This window comes from Haemaphysalis longicornis, unplaced genomic scaffold (assembly GCF_048455015.1).
Source record: "Haemaphysalis longicornis isolate Haplotype H1 unplaced genomic scaffold, Haemaphysalis longicornis Haplotype H1 scaffold_4, whole genome shotgun sequence".
Lineage (NCBI taxonomy): Eukaryota > Metazoa > Arthropoda > Arachnida > Ixodida > Ixodidae > Haemaphysalis > Haemaphysalis longicornis.
Genome location: NW_027526361.1, coordinates 6,608,798 through 6,623,365, shown reverse-complemented (window position 1 = coordinate 6,623,365; position 14,568 = coordinate 6,608,798). Strand labels below are relative to the sequence as shown.

The following is a 14,568-nucleotide window of genomic DNA, read 5'->3' as shown; positions in this document are numbered from 1 at the left end:
CCGCTGCGGCTGTGTTTTTTCAAGGTGTCTACCGCCCAGGGTTGCCACCTTTCCCCGAAAAAAAAAAACCGGCCCCCTGGGGGAGGTGGGTGTGGCATATATAATGTTTAATTTGTGTTAAAAAAACGACATGTTTTTGACATGCAGTGCCATTTATTGTAGCGTTTTCTTAGACAGAAATCAACATAACGTTTGTACTGAAAGTGAGTTAGAGCTTGGTTATTTCTCTGTATGTGCTTCACTGAAAAGTAACCGCAACTGCGGACCGCGGCGCAGCATTTCGTTGTTTTGTTCCACCCTTAGGTCCCCCTCCATCTTAGGCAGCGCGCTCGCCCGCGTATTTTTTCTGCTCACATGTCTTTGCGGAGCTTGTCGACACATATTGATCGTCTTAGTTACTGAATTGACGCTTATAAAGCGCCAAAACGGACATAATCACGGCACAAGGGCCAAAAAACCGGCCAATGACGGGCGGTTTTAAGTATAGACCGGCAACCAGCCAGCTGTTTAAAAAACCGGTCGGGCCCGTCCACAACCGGGCAGGTGGCAACCCTACTACCGCCACGCACCAAATTACTGTTTTGATTTCAGTTCGGGCACAGAACAATGCGATCTCCAACTCTAGACGCGCTCCTGTCGGTGCACGCAGGGCGACCCCGGAAAACTAAGATCCACTTCCCGTTTGTCCCTATGGCAACCTCGTTGTGCGATAGGGTATAATTCCACCTACAAATACCGGACGTTTCGTATGAATATCGAAGGCGTTCAAGCGGCTAATCCTACAACCGTGGAGAGGAATGAACCACGCCTTGTAGCCATCTACAACAATTAAAAATGTGTAATGATCCACATAGTTTATTAAAGAAAAGGCCGGAAATGCGACTACCACGACTAAGACAGATCACTGCTCGGAGCCAGAAGAGAGTAGGAAAAGCGCCATATATGCTGCGGTATCAGAACACCTGAGAGATGGAGGAAAATATACTCAAAAGAGGCCTTCACGTCACATTTTAGCAAGCCGCTCCGCCGCCTCTGGCTGTCCCCAAAGTCCGCTATGCATTTCCTATATTCTTACGCTGCACCGCCTGTTCTGCCGCTACTTCCGGTCTGATAGCGGATGATCGGGCGCGCAAACTCCAGAACAAGCGGGAGCCGCGAGATTTATCGGACACCAGTCGTAGCAACAAAGAAAGCCTGTCGCTCCATTGAAATCTTTGGGCACGAGGCACGTTCAAAATTACGTAACTTCCGCCACACTCTCCGCGATGCATGGGAATGCTAAGGGCCTCTCCTGAGTGTTCCTTCCTCCCGGTCCCGAGGGATCACATGAAAGGCCGGTATGAAATATGTTAGACTCCCAAAGTGCAGATGGCCGACGGTTGAACATAAGGTTGACGCAATAGGCGGAAACAAGCAAATAACCCCCCCCCCCTCCCCCCTTCCCCGCTCGCCGCCTGAGTACTGCTCACCCGTTTTTGTTACCACTGCGCAGCGGGTAATTCTCCAGCCATCCCAAACCTTACCTAGTCGGCCCTTGCGCAAGCGATGTATACTCATGATCTTAATGGCACCGAACTGACTGCTTCATGTACCGTTCTGGCGATTGCAGCATCTGCCAAGTTCCAGGTACTGCAATTCATGCCCGCATGCTGCAAGGTTGGAATGAAGAGGGTATGGGGGTCACGGGAAGGGGGGGTGGGGCGAAATTGTATCTGGAAAAGATAAGGCTAGGACACTCGCAGGTTAGAGCTCTAATAAAAAAGGGAGAGTTTCAATCAGCTTCCCGCTTATATTTACATCTTAAACTGAAACATCCTTCAAGCACCGTCCACTGGCCATAAGAGAATAAAGACGCTAATTTGTTTCAATCAGCAGTCTCCTGCATCTCCGCGGCACTCAGCCTCTTCCATCAAGCAAGAGGAGGCCTTCTAAAACAGAAGCAGCTCCTCCACGACCTAACCGTGATGATGGATCAGCCCAGCACACGCTTTCACGCAGCAGTCACGCTAGAACGGTGCTCGCTACGCCCGTCCGCCGTTGTGTCGCAAATGCCGCTTTCCTCTCCAACTTCCGCCATCGCAATTTTTTGCTTCCATTCCATCTTATTACGCTCATTTTCCTGTAATGGTTACAGCCCACCCACCCCGCTTGCTTTCTTTACCTTCCTACTCTTATCTTTTCTCCCGCGAAGCCCACTCACGCAGGCACGACCAGTTCTCTCATTTGGGGTACAATTTACTAGGCAGAATTCGCCTTTTGCTTTTGTCTCTTCTAGAAACAGTAGCTGGAGAAAACCAATTTCCGCAACTACTTACGACAATGAATGACTGGATGACGATTAAACCTTTTTCGCTGTTGAAAGGCCAAACTCTGATTCGTCCAATCAAATCTTGATGCATGTGTAGTCTGTAATTATTCCTTAATGCCTGGCTTCCTACCCTCAGTACGATATCTGCGAACATCTCACGCATACGAAACTTTACAATAGTTTACTGAGTGCGATTTTTTTTTGTTCTGCAAAAACACAGAAATATCGCACCCGCTGCCCACTTTATGTGCGTACAAAATACAGGTCGGGAATGAGCTAGAAGCCCCGCTATGTTTTGTTTATTACTACCTGTTTGTTTATTTATTGCAGGCCCTTTGTTTCTTGCGAACCTGCTAAGCCCCACTTCTTTTATGCCTAAACACTCAGAACTTGCAGTGCGTGCGGGGGTGTTGCGGAGCATGGCGACATCATGGCGAGTGGAGAAGATGTTGATTTCCTTGCGTTGAGAAAATCGCGAATTGTTTCAAACTCGTCCGATCCGCTTGACTCTGTATTATCAGAAGCGACGTCACTAGAGTCCCTGAAAGTAAAAATTATGCACTTAAAACATTTGCCTGTCACTGGATTAACTGCCGGCACATTGTCAGCTACACACGGCGAGTAAAAAAATACCTGACTGTAAGTGCCAAAAAACCTTGCATGCAAGAACAAGGCAAGAACTATGAGTACACCAAATACCGTGCTAAAATGCACTGAAGTTCGCGACCGATGCTTTTAGGAGGCCATTCGTGAATATGGAGCTTCGGCATACGCCTGTTTAATCATTTTCCCGTCTTATATTAGCATATATTCAGGGGCTAAAACGAATTCACTTCGTCACGTCGGATTTTCAGCGTTGAGAGAAAATTTCTTGAGCTAAGAGCATGCAAGGTCATTTAATCCGAGGCACTCTAGAATCCTTTTTCCTGCCCTGCGTGCGTGAGAGAGAAAGAGAGAGAAAGAGAGAAAGCGATTCTAAACCGGTTTGACACTTTCATGCAGCCTTGATAGACATGAATGAGGTCGCGGGTACGTCTTGACGTCTCCATAAAAGCGGTTTGTAAAGTGTACTAAATAAGCTGCTCTTATTAGTTCATTTTTGTGCGTCCAAAACTTCAGAAAAAACAGCTACATGTCTCAAATTAGCCCCTTCCAACCGGTAACATTCACATCACCCAAACGTTAGCCTTTGTACGCGTTTCATTGGTTGCGGTAATGTAGTGCGGCTGCACATGTGCGCGAAGCCTGTTAAAAAAACAGCCATTGTTGACACTGCGTTTGCGTGAACGATGTCTGCGACATCCAGTACAGCTTTCCCCAAGCGTATACAGATTACTCCGTTATATGCACACAGGCAGAGGGAACTCCGTTGCCATTTGCTTAGCCATCGTCTGAGTACACCATAATGGCGGCGCGGCACAGCGCTGTTTGCCATTACTGCCGGTAAAGTGCGTACTCTAAGGCTAGCAAAATAATCGGCCAAGGAATCACGTGACCCACGGACGAGTCAATATGGCACCATTCAGAAGGTATTTTGTCGCCCATTATTTGTTTCGAGGGCCGTAGTCTTGAACACTGCCCGCCTACATGACTACGTGCCAAGAGATGGCCGCGGGAACTTCGCCTGATGTGCGGGGCTGCGCAGAATTGTTGCTGAAGCTGGCAGAGCTTTGCTGCCACTGGCACAAGTGCTTAAGGGGTGCATATAACGGCCTGTAGTGTTGCGTGCCTTTTTTTTTCAATTCCTCGACTCATTTGCGCTTGATCTTAATTGTTTACTTTCGACCGAAACTCTTAATTCATTAGCCTCAAAGCTGCCCAATAAATAAATAAATGTGCTTTCGAAAATCAAACTTTTTTTCTCTTTTTCGGCCAACTGCTGCCAAACATTCTAAGACAAAAGTTTCATCAAAGTCACTCTCACTGGGAACCCCTTATTTGTTAAAAGCCCCACTCCGTTCAACGTCCAGCCTGCCCTTATTAAAATAGCACCGACCTTGTAGCGGTATACGGCTTCGAAGTAACGGAAAAGGTATTAGGCTTAACAACGTATAGGAACGAGCTGGTAGTACTCCATCATTGGAAACCGTCAAGGGCAACAAAAATTAGACGAAGGACGTGGCATATGCAAGGAAAGGCGTCCAATTTTTGATGCGCGTAACGGTCACCAGTGAGGCAGCAGACATCTGAAGAAGTGCCGCAAAGGACCGCGTGAAAATTAAACTGTGGAAATTGTATTCCTAACTCAAAAGAAGTCCCACAAAGACTACATTCAGAAGCCCTGATCTGCACCACCTCCTAAAAAATGCGACTTGATGTTCTTTTTTTTTAAGCACAGCCTCGCGGATTTTATTACCTAAGCAGCGCGTAGCGGAAGAATTCCATAAGGTGTTAGTGCGACACCGATGAAACACGGGCTAAAAATGAGGCGTCGTAGTTTCTCTGTAAGGCGAAATAAGCGCCGCAATATTCTAGACAACTGCAAGCGCACGGCCAACGCCCCACACACAAGTGGGCGCCATCACTCACTGCTCCTCGCTGACATCCGAGAGATCCCCGTACTCGGCCGGGTTCAGACAGACCGTGCACCTGTTCTCCAGCTCCTCGAAGCACTCCGCGCAGTAAACGGCTGCGAAGACAAAGTCGCACCCACACTAGCTCCTGCATAACTTCACACCAGTAATGAGATGGTATGTTTTCACAGTTCCTCAGCAAGAGTTTTTTATCGTACGATTTTACGTCGGCAGGGCTTCGAGATGAATTTGTCCGTAACCTCAGGGTGCATCTTCATCGTATCCCGCACATCTTTAACTGGGGGGAGGACACGCTTTCAGCTTTTTGAGGACCAAAATCATGGACGCCATTCCAATGTCGACGCTCCCGTGGTACAGCCACGGGCTCTTCTTTTTGTGTAGGTTCGGCAGGGTGGGGGCAGTGCATACGACGCTACACACGTTGACTGCACCAGGTGAAGCCATTGCGGCAAAAAGTTGCAATCCAGTTTTACCTGGTTAATGCGCATTACGCGCCAGCATGTCGAATGCTTTTAGCATGAATTGATTGGACTGTTTGACCGCGCCGATCACAGAATATCGTGTAATCCGGCTGGTCAACTGAAGAGAAACGGACCCTTCTCTGCCTTTAGACAGTAACTAAAATTTGCCGGCGTATGGTTGAATGCTTGAAGCCCTACATCGCACAAGAACTTGGAACTCAAGCGGTCGTTACACATGGAATGGCCGCAGCGAGTGTATACCACCACTCGTGCAACATCCGTCGAGCTATCGAATAAAGTTTCGTCGATTTATGAGCGCACCGTGCCGCTACACCATTTAGCAACGTGCGCTTCCTAATTCCCTCATTGTTCGAGAAAATGTGAGCCCGCAACAGCTTGTTTCTTTGCCCTGGTTCTTCTTTTTTTAGGGATATCACCAAAACGGGAGTAGCGCGCTAGCTCGTCGTTTTTGTTATATCGCATGCTTGGACGCTACGCAGCCTAGTTGTTTCTAAAATCAAGAGTCACAGGTTGTCTGCTTTGCTCTGTACGGGAGTAAAAAGAGCAAATGGTGACTTAGTACGCGCCTACAATTTCCGCTTGGGCGTTGTAATGTATGAAGCGAAAAAGGTGTGAGTGGGGCCGAACCACATAGAGATGGCCCAACCCATCGGCGTTCATGCATATTTCCGGGTTGCCATAAACATTACGAATTTGTAAGTAAATGCACACGGACAACCTAGCAGGCTTTATTTGTTACGGGCTTTTGCCCCGCCACTCTAAGGCACGCCCAGAAGCAATAATGAAAACGTAATCGTAAATCACATTTGATTAGAATTCTTAAGGTTACTGCTAACCCTTTTTTCAGTAATAGTAGTAGTAGAAAACTTTATTATAAAGCAGGCTATCTAGGGAAGTGAGAACCGCACTCACACAATCACTTCCTTTATTTCTATTTTTATTTCTTCTTTTCATTTCTGGCAGCTAAAAAAACTACCCTCCTCACGGCATACCATGGAGGAAAGTATTTTTTCCTCCATGCGGCATTCATACAGGTGCCGTTGACTAAAAATGGCCGCGTATCTTCTCCTTTCGTTGCAAATGTCGTCAAAATACGGCCAAGGAAATGCCCCCACCCCCCTTTGCTTCCCCGCTGGCCTCTCATGCTGTTCCTGTACAGTTGCGCTTATCCCAAGGTAAACACACTAAAGGTTTGCTCAAAGCGATTTGAATTTACCGCGTTCCACTGCTACAGGCCGGGTTCCTCGATGCCAGCGCTGCATTACGGAGGAGACAGGCGTGAATGGAGGCGGCCGACTACAAGGTTTATAGAACCGCGTGGCCGTGCTCCACTTGCGTTCCAAGCAGAACGTGGAAACTAGCTTGTGGAACCTTTCGTTGCTGTTGCCGCGTGATTTTTCATATGCCGCCAGGAGGTGGCGCGGGCAACAGCAGGCGGCGGTTTTCTGGAGTAGATGTAGAATATCATTTGCTATCGAAAAACCAAGCATTCATGATTTTTTTTTTAAAACGAACACTGTAAATCTCCCTTGTGTACTAATTTTCTGTCTTATATTTGCGTAATGTCTTGTTCTTGTTCAACAAAGTTGACAAGTATGAACATATAAACCGGGCTTACACGTTTACATTTGGTTGTGAGTATATAAGGCTATTGCGCAATATCTATTTTGCTTTGGCTGGGTGGCTGAATCGAGTCACATGCAGACAGACAGACCAAAATTTCTGGGTTTAAGTAGCCCAAGAAAGACTATCGTCTTTAAAAGCGCAATGAAACTTGTTTCCGCACACTGCGGCCAATTCCCATCTCAGCATTGGTCATGCGCTATAATACCAGCCACGAGACGACATTCTCAATGAAATTTTACACAAAAAACGAGAAGGGAAGCGTCATTGTTTCCAAGCGCCTCTACATTTATTATTTCTCCTCAAAGCCTCGCACAGAAATGTGTAGCAGTAGTATCAAGGTAATGAATGTACGCACTTACGCGGAATATCCACATACGTGCAATATCTTCCTTTAGTTGGGTCTCTCTATGACTCCGTGGAGAAAAGCTACAATGTTAAAGAAACCGCTTCTGATCCGCATGCAGTTTTGCCCAAAGGGAGACTCACCTGATACTATTCCTATGGGACTTGTCAATTTACGACCTACGGTCTTCAAAAGCATCGTGTACCGGTTCGAAAGGTTTTACAAATCCATAGAAATGTTCATAACGCCCTAGTTTGCTTCTATTAGATATGTATATCACGTCTTCACTGAGATCACAAAAGAACAAGGAACGCATTTTGGTTTATTCGGTCTTCACTAGATGGCGCTAGCTGTCAGCAAGCAAGAGTTTTATTTTGAAGTCAGTACAGAAGTGACATATCTCTTCCTATTGGTGCACGATTGTTTTGAAGACAGTGAGTCATGAAGTAGTAAGTGTCACAAGAATGTTAACAGGTCAGTCTCCCTTAAGCGTCGCTTTGCGTTTTCTGTGCGCGCCTCTCTGTTCTCTCCATTGGGGTTGTTCTGAAGGCGGGAGCCGTATAAGAGACACGACCCGAGTGTACACCGTGTGTATATACTGTATTCAATAGCGAGGCACGCATGCAGGCAACCATGTGAATGCGCTGTCACTGGCTACGACGGGCTCCGCGGGATGGCGGTACTTGTATGTGCTAAGCGCATGATATGGGTTGGACATTCCAAGCTCTAGCCCGATGAAAGCAAAGTAATGCCTCGACTTCAATGCGAGTGCGATTAATAACAACCCTGTAGACACCACCGTTGAGAATCGGTTTGAAACGGAGCAGGCGACGCAGGCCCGTGTTATTTTTTTTTTTTTTCGGCGCGCGGTCGCAGTGGCATAAGCCGCGCCATGTCCGTGGCGCTTCGGCCATGTCCGTGGCCATTTCAGTGTTGCCAAGGGAATAAATTGACAGCTAAACTTTTCAATGAATACCACCTTCTAGCAGCACCGCTGAGAGCTGCATCTAACCACGCCCCTTTCCCTGGCACATTCGCTCTTCCCAGCTACGTACGGAAATGCCAAACGACATGCTATCCCAAAGTTCCGACCCGGTTTTATAGAAAGCGCGCCAGCATGGTCGCTCGCATGACCACGTCGCTGGACGTGCAGCACCTCAAAGTCCTCTTTAAAGTATTAAGGCCTCACTTCTCGTAAGTATTCTTTGGCGAGGCCTCGGGTTCTATGCGCCCCGGAGTCTCTGCGTTTTGCGCACCGAAGTGAAGATAACCATACGACGCGCTTGAGAACCTGCCACCACTTTTGTTCTACCAACGCCACCAAGACTATGGTGGTGTTGGTTCTACCTTTCGCGAGAGCGTAAATGTGCGCCTTTACGAGAGGGGGGGGGCAGCGCGTCTCAAACAAGGACGCCACCAACCGACGAGGAGTGCAACATGGGCTCATCACCATCAGTTTCACAGGTAAATCCCCTTTAGCGTTAGCGTACACGTGCATTATTTTTCATTTTTGTTGTTCTGAGTTTTTACGCTTAGAGTGCACATGATGACTTTCTGATGACGGCGCTAACGCTGACAAAGTGGAACGAAGCGACGACGAACGAGAGGCAGTGGGCGGGCTGAAGTTTCGCACACCTCGACAAGTGGGCGTCGCGCAGCGCCGAAATCCTTCGTCGTCGTCCATGGCGCCCGAAGCGCCGCAGGAGAGGCAGTGCTTTCGTCGTATCCCCACGAGGTTCAGGACTCGGCGCACCAGAGGGGCTCTGCGCGCATTGCCCGGGGGAAAGCCGAGTAGGCGTCGCGGTAAGATTAAAACAGCGAGCCGAAAAGACAAAAAAAGCAAATACTACGAACACCCCTCTCCGCAGCTAGCGTTTAAATTTAGAAAGCGTAGGAACCCAGTGATGGGAATAGAATGCAGGCCAAAAGTAAAATGTCGGAAATGCTGTGCAAAAAAGTTAGAAGCCTTTCTGGGCCTATTTTGGGAGTTACCATATTTTAAATGGATTATTTGTCGATATTCATCCGGAAAGAATGACTAAAACTTCTAATGCTCTCGAAGGAGGCTAGCGATCGTATATTCGGGGATCAAACAAGGTGCAAGGGGAAAATATGGTTGGGGGTCCGCCAAGAACTGCTTTCAGCCAAACGCCGAAGGCTTGCGTACTTATAACGAGGGAGAGGAGAAGGGAAAGGTGGTGAAAAAAGGAGTTGAAAATCGGCTCATTCGTGCAACTGTCTGTCGATTCGTGCGTCTTTGTGTGCACTCAACGCTTTTGGCACACAAAAGTGGAGCTTGCCCCATCACGTAAAATAACCATGTCAAACACGTTTGGAGGGTACAAGTGCTAACCAAAACTGGACCGAAATAGAAAGAACGGTGGCACCAACGCGCTACGTACAACTATTCATTGCAAGCAGAGTACGGTAGTTTAAGCACATTTTCTACGAACACACGCAAAAATAGCAGGAGACCATGAAATATATGACAAAAGGTCTCTACTCTAAAAAAGTATGTGATCGTAGAAAACCTGCTTCGTAGAAAACGTAGCAAGTAGCGCATCGGGGTCGTTGTTCTTCCTATTTGTTTCCCATTTTAGCGCTCTTTTCTTCAAGCTGCAAGAAACGAACTGGCCCGACAGCAGCACTTTTTATTCACAGCGCAGCCCGATGAACTGGAGGATAACCTTCGCACACTGGCCCTGTCCGTTATCACCACAAAGGAAGCTCCCAACTTCATGTGCGACATCATTTGGCCCATCCTCTTTTCAGCCACGAGTTTTTCCACTGCCACACGAGCCCGCTTGTGCCGCACGCACCGAGCGAGCAGCATGTCGACGAGTCCGGGCGCGCGCGTCTCCCCGGCGTCCCAGCGCAGTCGCAGGGCTCGCCGAACGCCCGTGATCCAGCCGGTGCGCCGCGACAGCAGGTGCGAGTGTAACCAGGCGGCGCGGGCCCGCTCCCGGTCGGGGTAGAAGGCGGCCGCCACCACGTGCCGCAGTCGCAGGCCGTACGTCTGGCCCACGATCACGGCCACGCCCCCCAGGTACACCAGGCCTGGAGAAGACGGCGCGCGCTGCACTGTTCCGCAGCCCGACCACTCATACCGCGTCTGCCCTTCGGGCAAATGACAAAAGCCAGAGGGTGCCGTGGCACGCCCTCTCCTACCTGACACCATGATAACGATATCGCCAGTACAGGGAGCGAAATTCAGCAGCCCAACAGCTCAACAGTCTAAAATACTTAAGGCATTAACGCCCATACTGAACGGTGTACCGAACGGTCTGTCGAACGGTATATCGAAAGGTATAGTGAGGCGCACATCCATGGGCATGTCGAATGGCATATCGGATGTTGAGTCGTACGTGCGGACAATTTTTTGCACGGGACCCGGGCATACATGACAGTCGGTGACAAAACAAGAAGTTCGAATGACACATTTGGGACTGAGGGCCCGGAGTTCTCAGCACGAAATGCGTCGTTCCCGAAATTCCCGTTTCATTCTATACGTTTCAGGCCTAGCGCGAGCGGCGGCCTCCCTGAGCCGCACATGCACGTGCAATGGCCTATTGCCATGTTCCCTTCGCCTTCCGGCAGCTGAGGTACGGCGCGCGACCACACATCGCCAGCGGCGCAAGAGCACGACGACGGAAACAGCGCGGACGGCCGCATGGATTTCGACTCCCAGAACAGTAGAACAGCTTCAATGTGTCGCGGAAAGGACCGAGCCGGGACCCGAACGGGAGCCGCCGCTTTAATGGGACAGGATGGAACGTTATGTAGAATGATGATGATTCGAAAGCTATGTTTGTGTGGCCACTTCTTCCTCCTCGCTACTATTTCCAACACCCCCTCAAAGAAAGGAGGTAAACTATAATATCAAGCACAGCGTTATCGTCCCAATGTTCGGGGTTAACACCAAGCCGAGTTGGTGCATTCCTGTGTCAGTGCGGGGCAGCGCCGAGCGCACTTCATCCGCCACCGGTGCTTGTATCGTCTGCCCAAACGACGGAATGTAGAGGCGAGCCACGTGAGGCAGGGCACATAGCTTGCTCTGTCAGCGCAACAGTGCAGGAAGCTCATCGCGCGAAGAGTTCGCCTGAAGTCGTTGAGACGCCTTGGGGCGGTGTAGGATCTGACCTGCATATCGTTGCTTGGAATGTTTCCCCGTTTTTTGTCTGGGCACCTTCTTCGCTGCCGTTGTGAGAGCGGTTCTTTTTTGCCAGAAAATCCAGAAGATGCCCCTCTTCTGCCTTTCTTCTTGGTGTTTGGTGCTTCTCCCTTTTTCTCCCTGTTTGCGCTTTCGTTGCGTCCTGTATTTATCTTGGGCAGTAGTTTTCGCACGCACCCTACAATCAGTAACGTTAGCAATCGTTGAAGCTTTTCTGTTCGCGACGACAGGAGATACCGTACGGGGGAGCCTATTTTGGGTGGCGCGGTCGCTTTTTGTGTCGGATTCGGGTAATTCACGTTCGGGGTTGTGGCAGTTCAAAATTTCTGGCAGTGCTGAAGGCAATAAAGCGCTATTCTAAAATTACCGGTGTCCAATTCTCGCTTAAGGTCCTGTTCTGGTTCGCCTATCAAGCTTATACTGGGATTATCGTTGCATGCTTCGTCAGTTACGCCCGTCAGTAATGCTGCCGACCCGCGGACAGACGTGCTCTCACTGTTTGAGCCGTAATCTGGAAACGAAGGTAGGCCTCCATGATTCAGGTTGCGTCTCATTCGTTCGCGAATAGTGCTTTTTAGACACGCTCGCAAATCCTTATTAACTCCTCCTAACTTCCGTTTTGTCGTTACGATGCTGTTTGCCCATGTTTCGGCCCTTTCGATTTCCTCGGCAATCTTGTCAATGGCAACGAGGTCTTCGATTTTGCCATCCATTTCCTTGAGAGCTTGCTCTTTCTCTATCAAAGACTGGTTCCAGCTAGAGAGCTGCACTAGCGAGAGCGGTTCATATGAGAGATGCAGCTCAACCCCTTTTATAATCGCCGATACTTCTTCACGTACCTGGAGTCGTTAATAAAGAAGATTCTCCATCGTTTTCCTCGGCGTTGGTAAGTCCTAAAAATCTTTGGGAGCAAGTCCAGGAAAAGCCACTAGGCGTTCCTTGTGGTGGCTACGATCAAGCACGAGTCGTTACATGGCAGGAATGTGATGCCTTGTTCGTGATTGCCTTTTGTTCAAGTGCTTGAAGCTCGTTCCCCTCGGGTCGTTTCCTTGTGCTTCAAGCTCGTTCTGCGTCAGGTTCTACGGGCCTCGCCCCACGGCTCACGTTGTCGTTGGTTGGTAGCTCGCTCGGACCTTCAACCGTTGAGTTCCCTTGGCGCGGCTCCAGACGAGGACACAAATGCACCGGCGGCAACTTCTCGAAGGTCGATGGGGCCGGCGCTCGCTAGCGTGTCTCACGTCTGTTAAAGCAGCTTTTCCCGTCGTTTCGGCTCCATGTCGCGGAAAGGACCGAGCTGGGACCCGAACGGGAGCCGCCGCTTTAATGGGATAGGATGGAACACTATTTACAATGATGATGATTCTAGAGGTATGTTTCTGGGGCCACTTCTTCCTTCTCGCTACTATTTCCAAAACCATGGCGTCAAGTCAAACTCCCGCAGAAACAAGACCGCTACTGACAACCAGGGGCGCCCGTCAAACGCTACAACGCCTGCCGTCCCCGCGCGAAAAAGACCACCTCCTCGTTTTCCGCCAAACCGCTTTATAAGTGTCGTCCGACCGCATGAAGACCTGCGTGTCAGAGACTGCAGCCTGCTTGTGACCTTGTCTGCAACCTCGCCGCGGCGGCCAGATCCTCGAATCCCTCATCCGTACGACTGCTGCACTGCAAGCAGAGCCAGCCCAAAATCTCATCATAGCTGCCACCGCTGACCGAGATACCGCTTATCCACTCACACAACTTACCACATTAACCCTCCGAAGCACTACCTACGCCGTGTCTGCCTGCAGCCCCTCCCTCTCCCCACACACTGCGCATGCAGTGATTCACGGCATTCCCGAGGGCATCACGCAGGCCTGGCTCATTGAGCTCACCGCCATTAGCCGACATTCGTATATACTTGATCCACGCCCCCTTATGGGTCCCACGAGATGAGCCCTAGTAACCTTAAACGGACTCCGCGTCCCCTACTACAGCAAAATAGGCTGTGAAATGGTTCAATTCCGTCCATACCGACGCACCGCCCAAGCATGCCAGTGTTAAGAGAGGGGAGGGGGCATAAGGCACCGTTAAGACGTGGCGCACCCCGACAAGCCTCGCTGTTTGGCCTGCGGTATCACCGGACCACCCCTGTGTCTCTTGGTGTAAACTGTGATGAACCCTATCCCTCTGCCCGCAAAGACTGCTCCCAACGCTTTCTACAGGCACCCCAACAAGCCTTGTCAGCCCCTACAGTAACCGGTCGACCAGACCCCGCCAGGACTTTCCAGCCTTGAAAACCAAATCCTCGACTCCCCGCTCTGGATAACTGAACACCCCCCGCCTCAGGTGAGCTGGTCAGAAGCTCTCCCCTCTACGCCCACTGCTGCAACTTCACCCCTCCCCAACCACAATTCCGCCCTTCCTACTCAGCTGCTCCTGGTGAACTTAAACGGCAACAATAACACTTGCAAGCACAACTCGGCTCCCTAACAGCTAAAATTGCAACTCTAGCAGCCTTCCCCCCTGCCAGCCCCGCCCCTCCCCCCCCCCCCCCCAGCACCCCTCCGCGAGCAAATTCATGCACTAATTGACACTAAAAGAGTGGAAGCCATAAAACTACCTATCGAATAACAAACCAAAAATCTGCACCCCTCTGTGCTGGCCTCCAGGCACTACTTGAACGGCAAAACACATCAGAACTGGCCATCCAAGACATTCATGGCACCCTGGCATCTACTCTCGCCCAAGGAACCAAAACATCACTCTTATTATGACTAATCCCCCAAATATCGCCCTAATCGAAGTTCAGTGGAACTGCCGTTCCCTCAATAAGCGACACTGGCTTATTTAGCCAACAAGATCCTCCGGATGTCGTTGCACTCGAACAGAACAATACTCCTACCCCCCCCCCCCCCCCCCCCTCCTACCGCATTATACCGCCTTCAAGCAAGAACACCAGCATCGCACCGCCACTTTCGTACATAACTCCCGTCCAGCCCAACCGCACCACCTCGGTCAAACCATACCGCACACATTCGTGGAGCTCATATCCACAAGACCGTCCGGTCCCGGCGTCTACATCCTGAACATCTACAGCCCGCAGCTGTAGATGTTCAGGATCA

At 50.0% G+C, this 14,568-nt stretch overlaps 1 protein-coding gene across 1 annotated transcript in view; it reads right to left on the bottom strand.

The window, feature by feature from the left end:
- Positions 1-202: 202 nt before the first annotated feature.
- LOC144178181 (DC-STAMP domain-containing protein 2) overlaps positions 203-14,568 on the bottom strand; it is a 131,193-nt gene continuing 116,827 nt past the window's right edge. Inside the window, exons 12-15 of the mRNA XM_077705812.1 lie at positions 10,113-10,350; positions 8,929-9,056; positions 4,838-4,937; positions 203-2,849 (exon numbers count right to left, since the gene is read on the bottom strand). Of these exons, the coding sequence (XP_077561938.1) occupies positions 2,684-2,849; positions 4,838-4,937; positions 8,929-9,056; positions 10,113-10,350 (632 nt within the window). The 3' untranslated portion in view covers positions 203-2,683. The remainder of the gene's footprint in view (positions 2,850-4,837; positions 4,938-8,928; positions 9,057-10,112; positions 10,351-14,568) is intronic.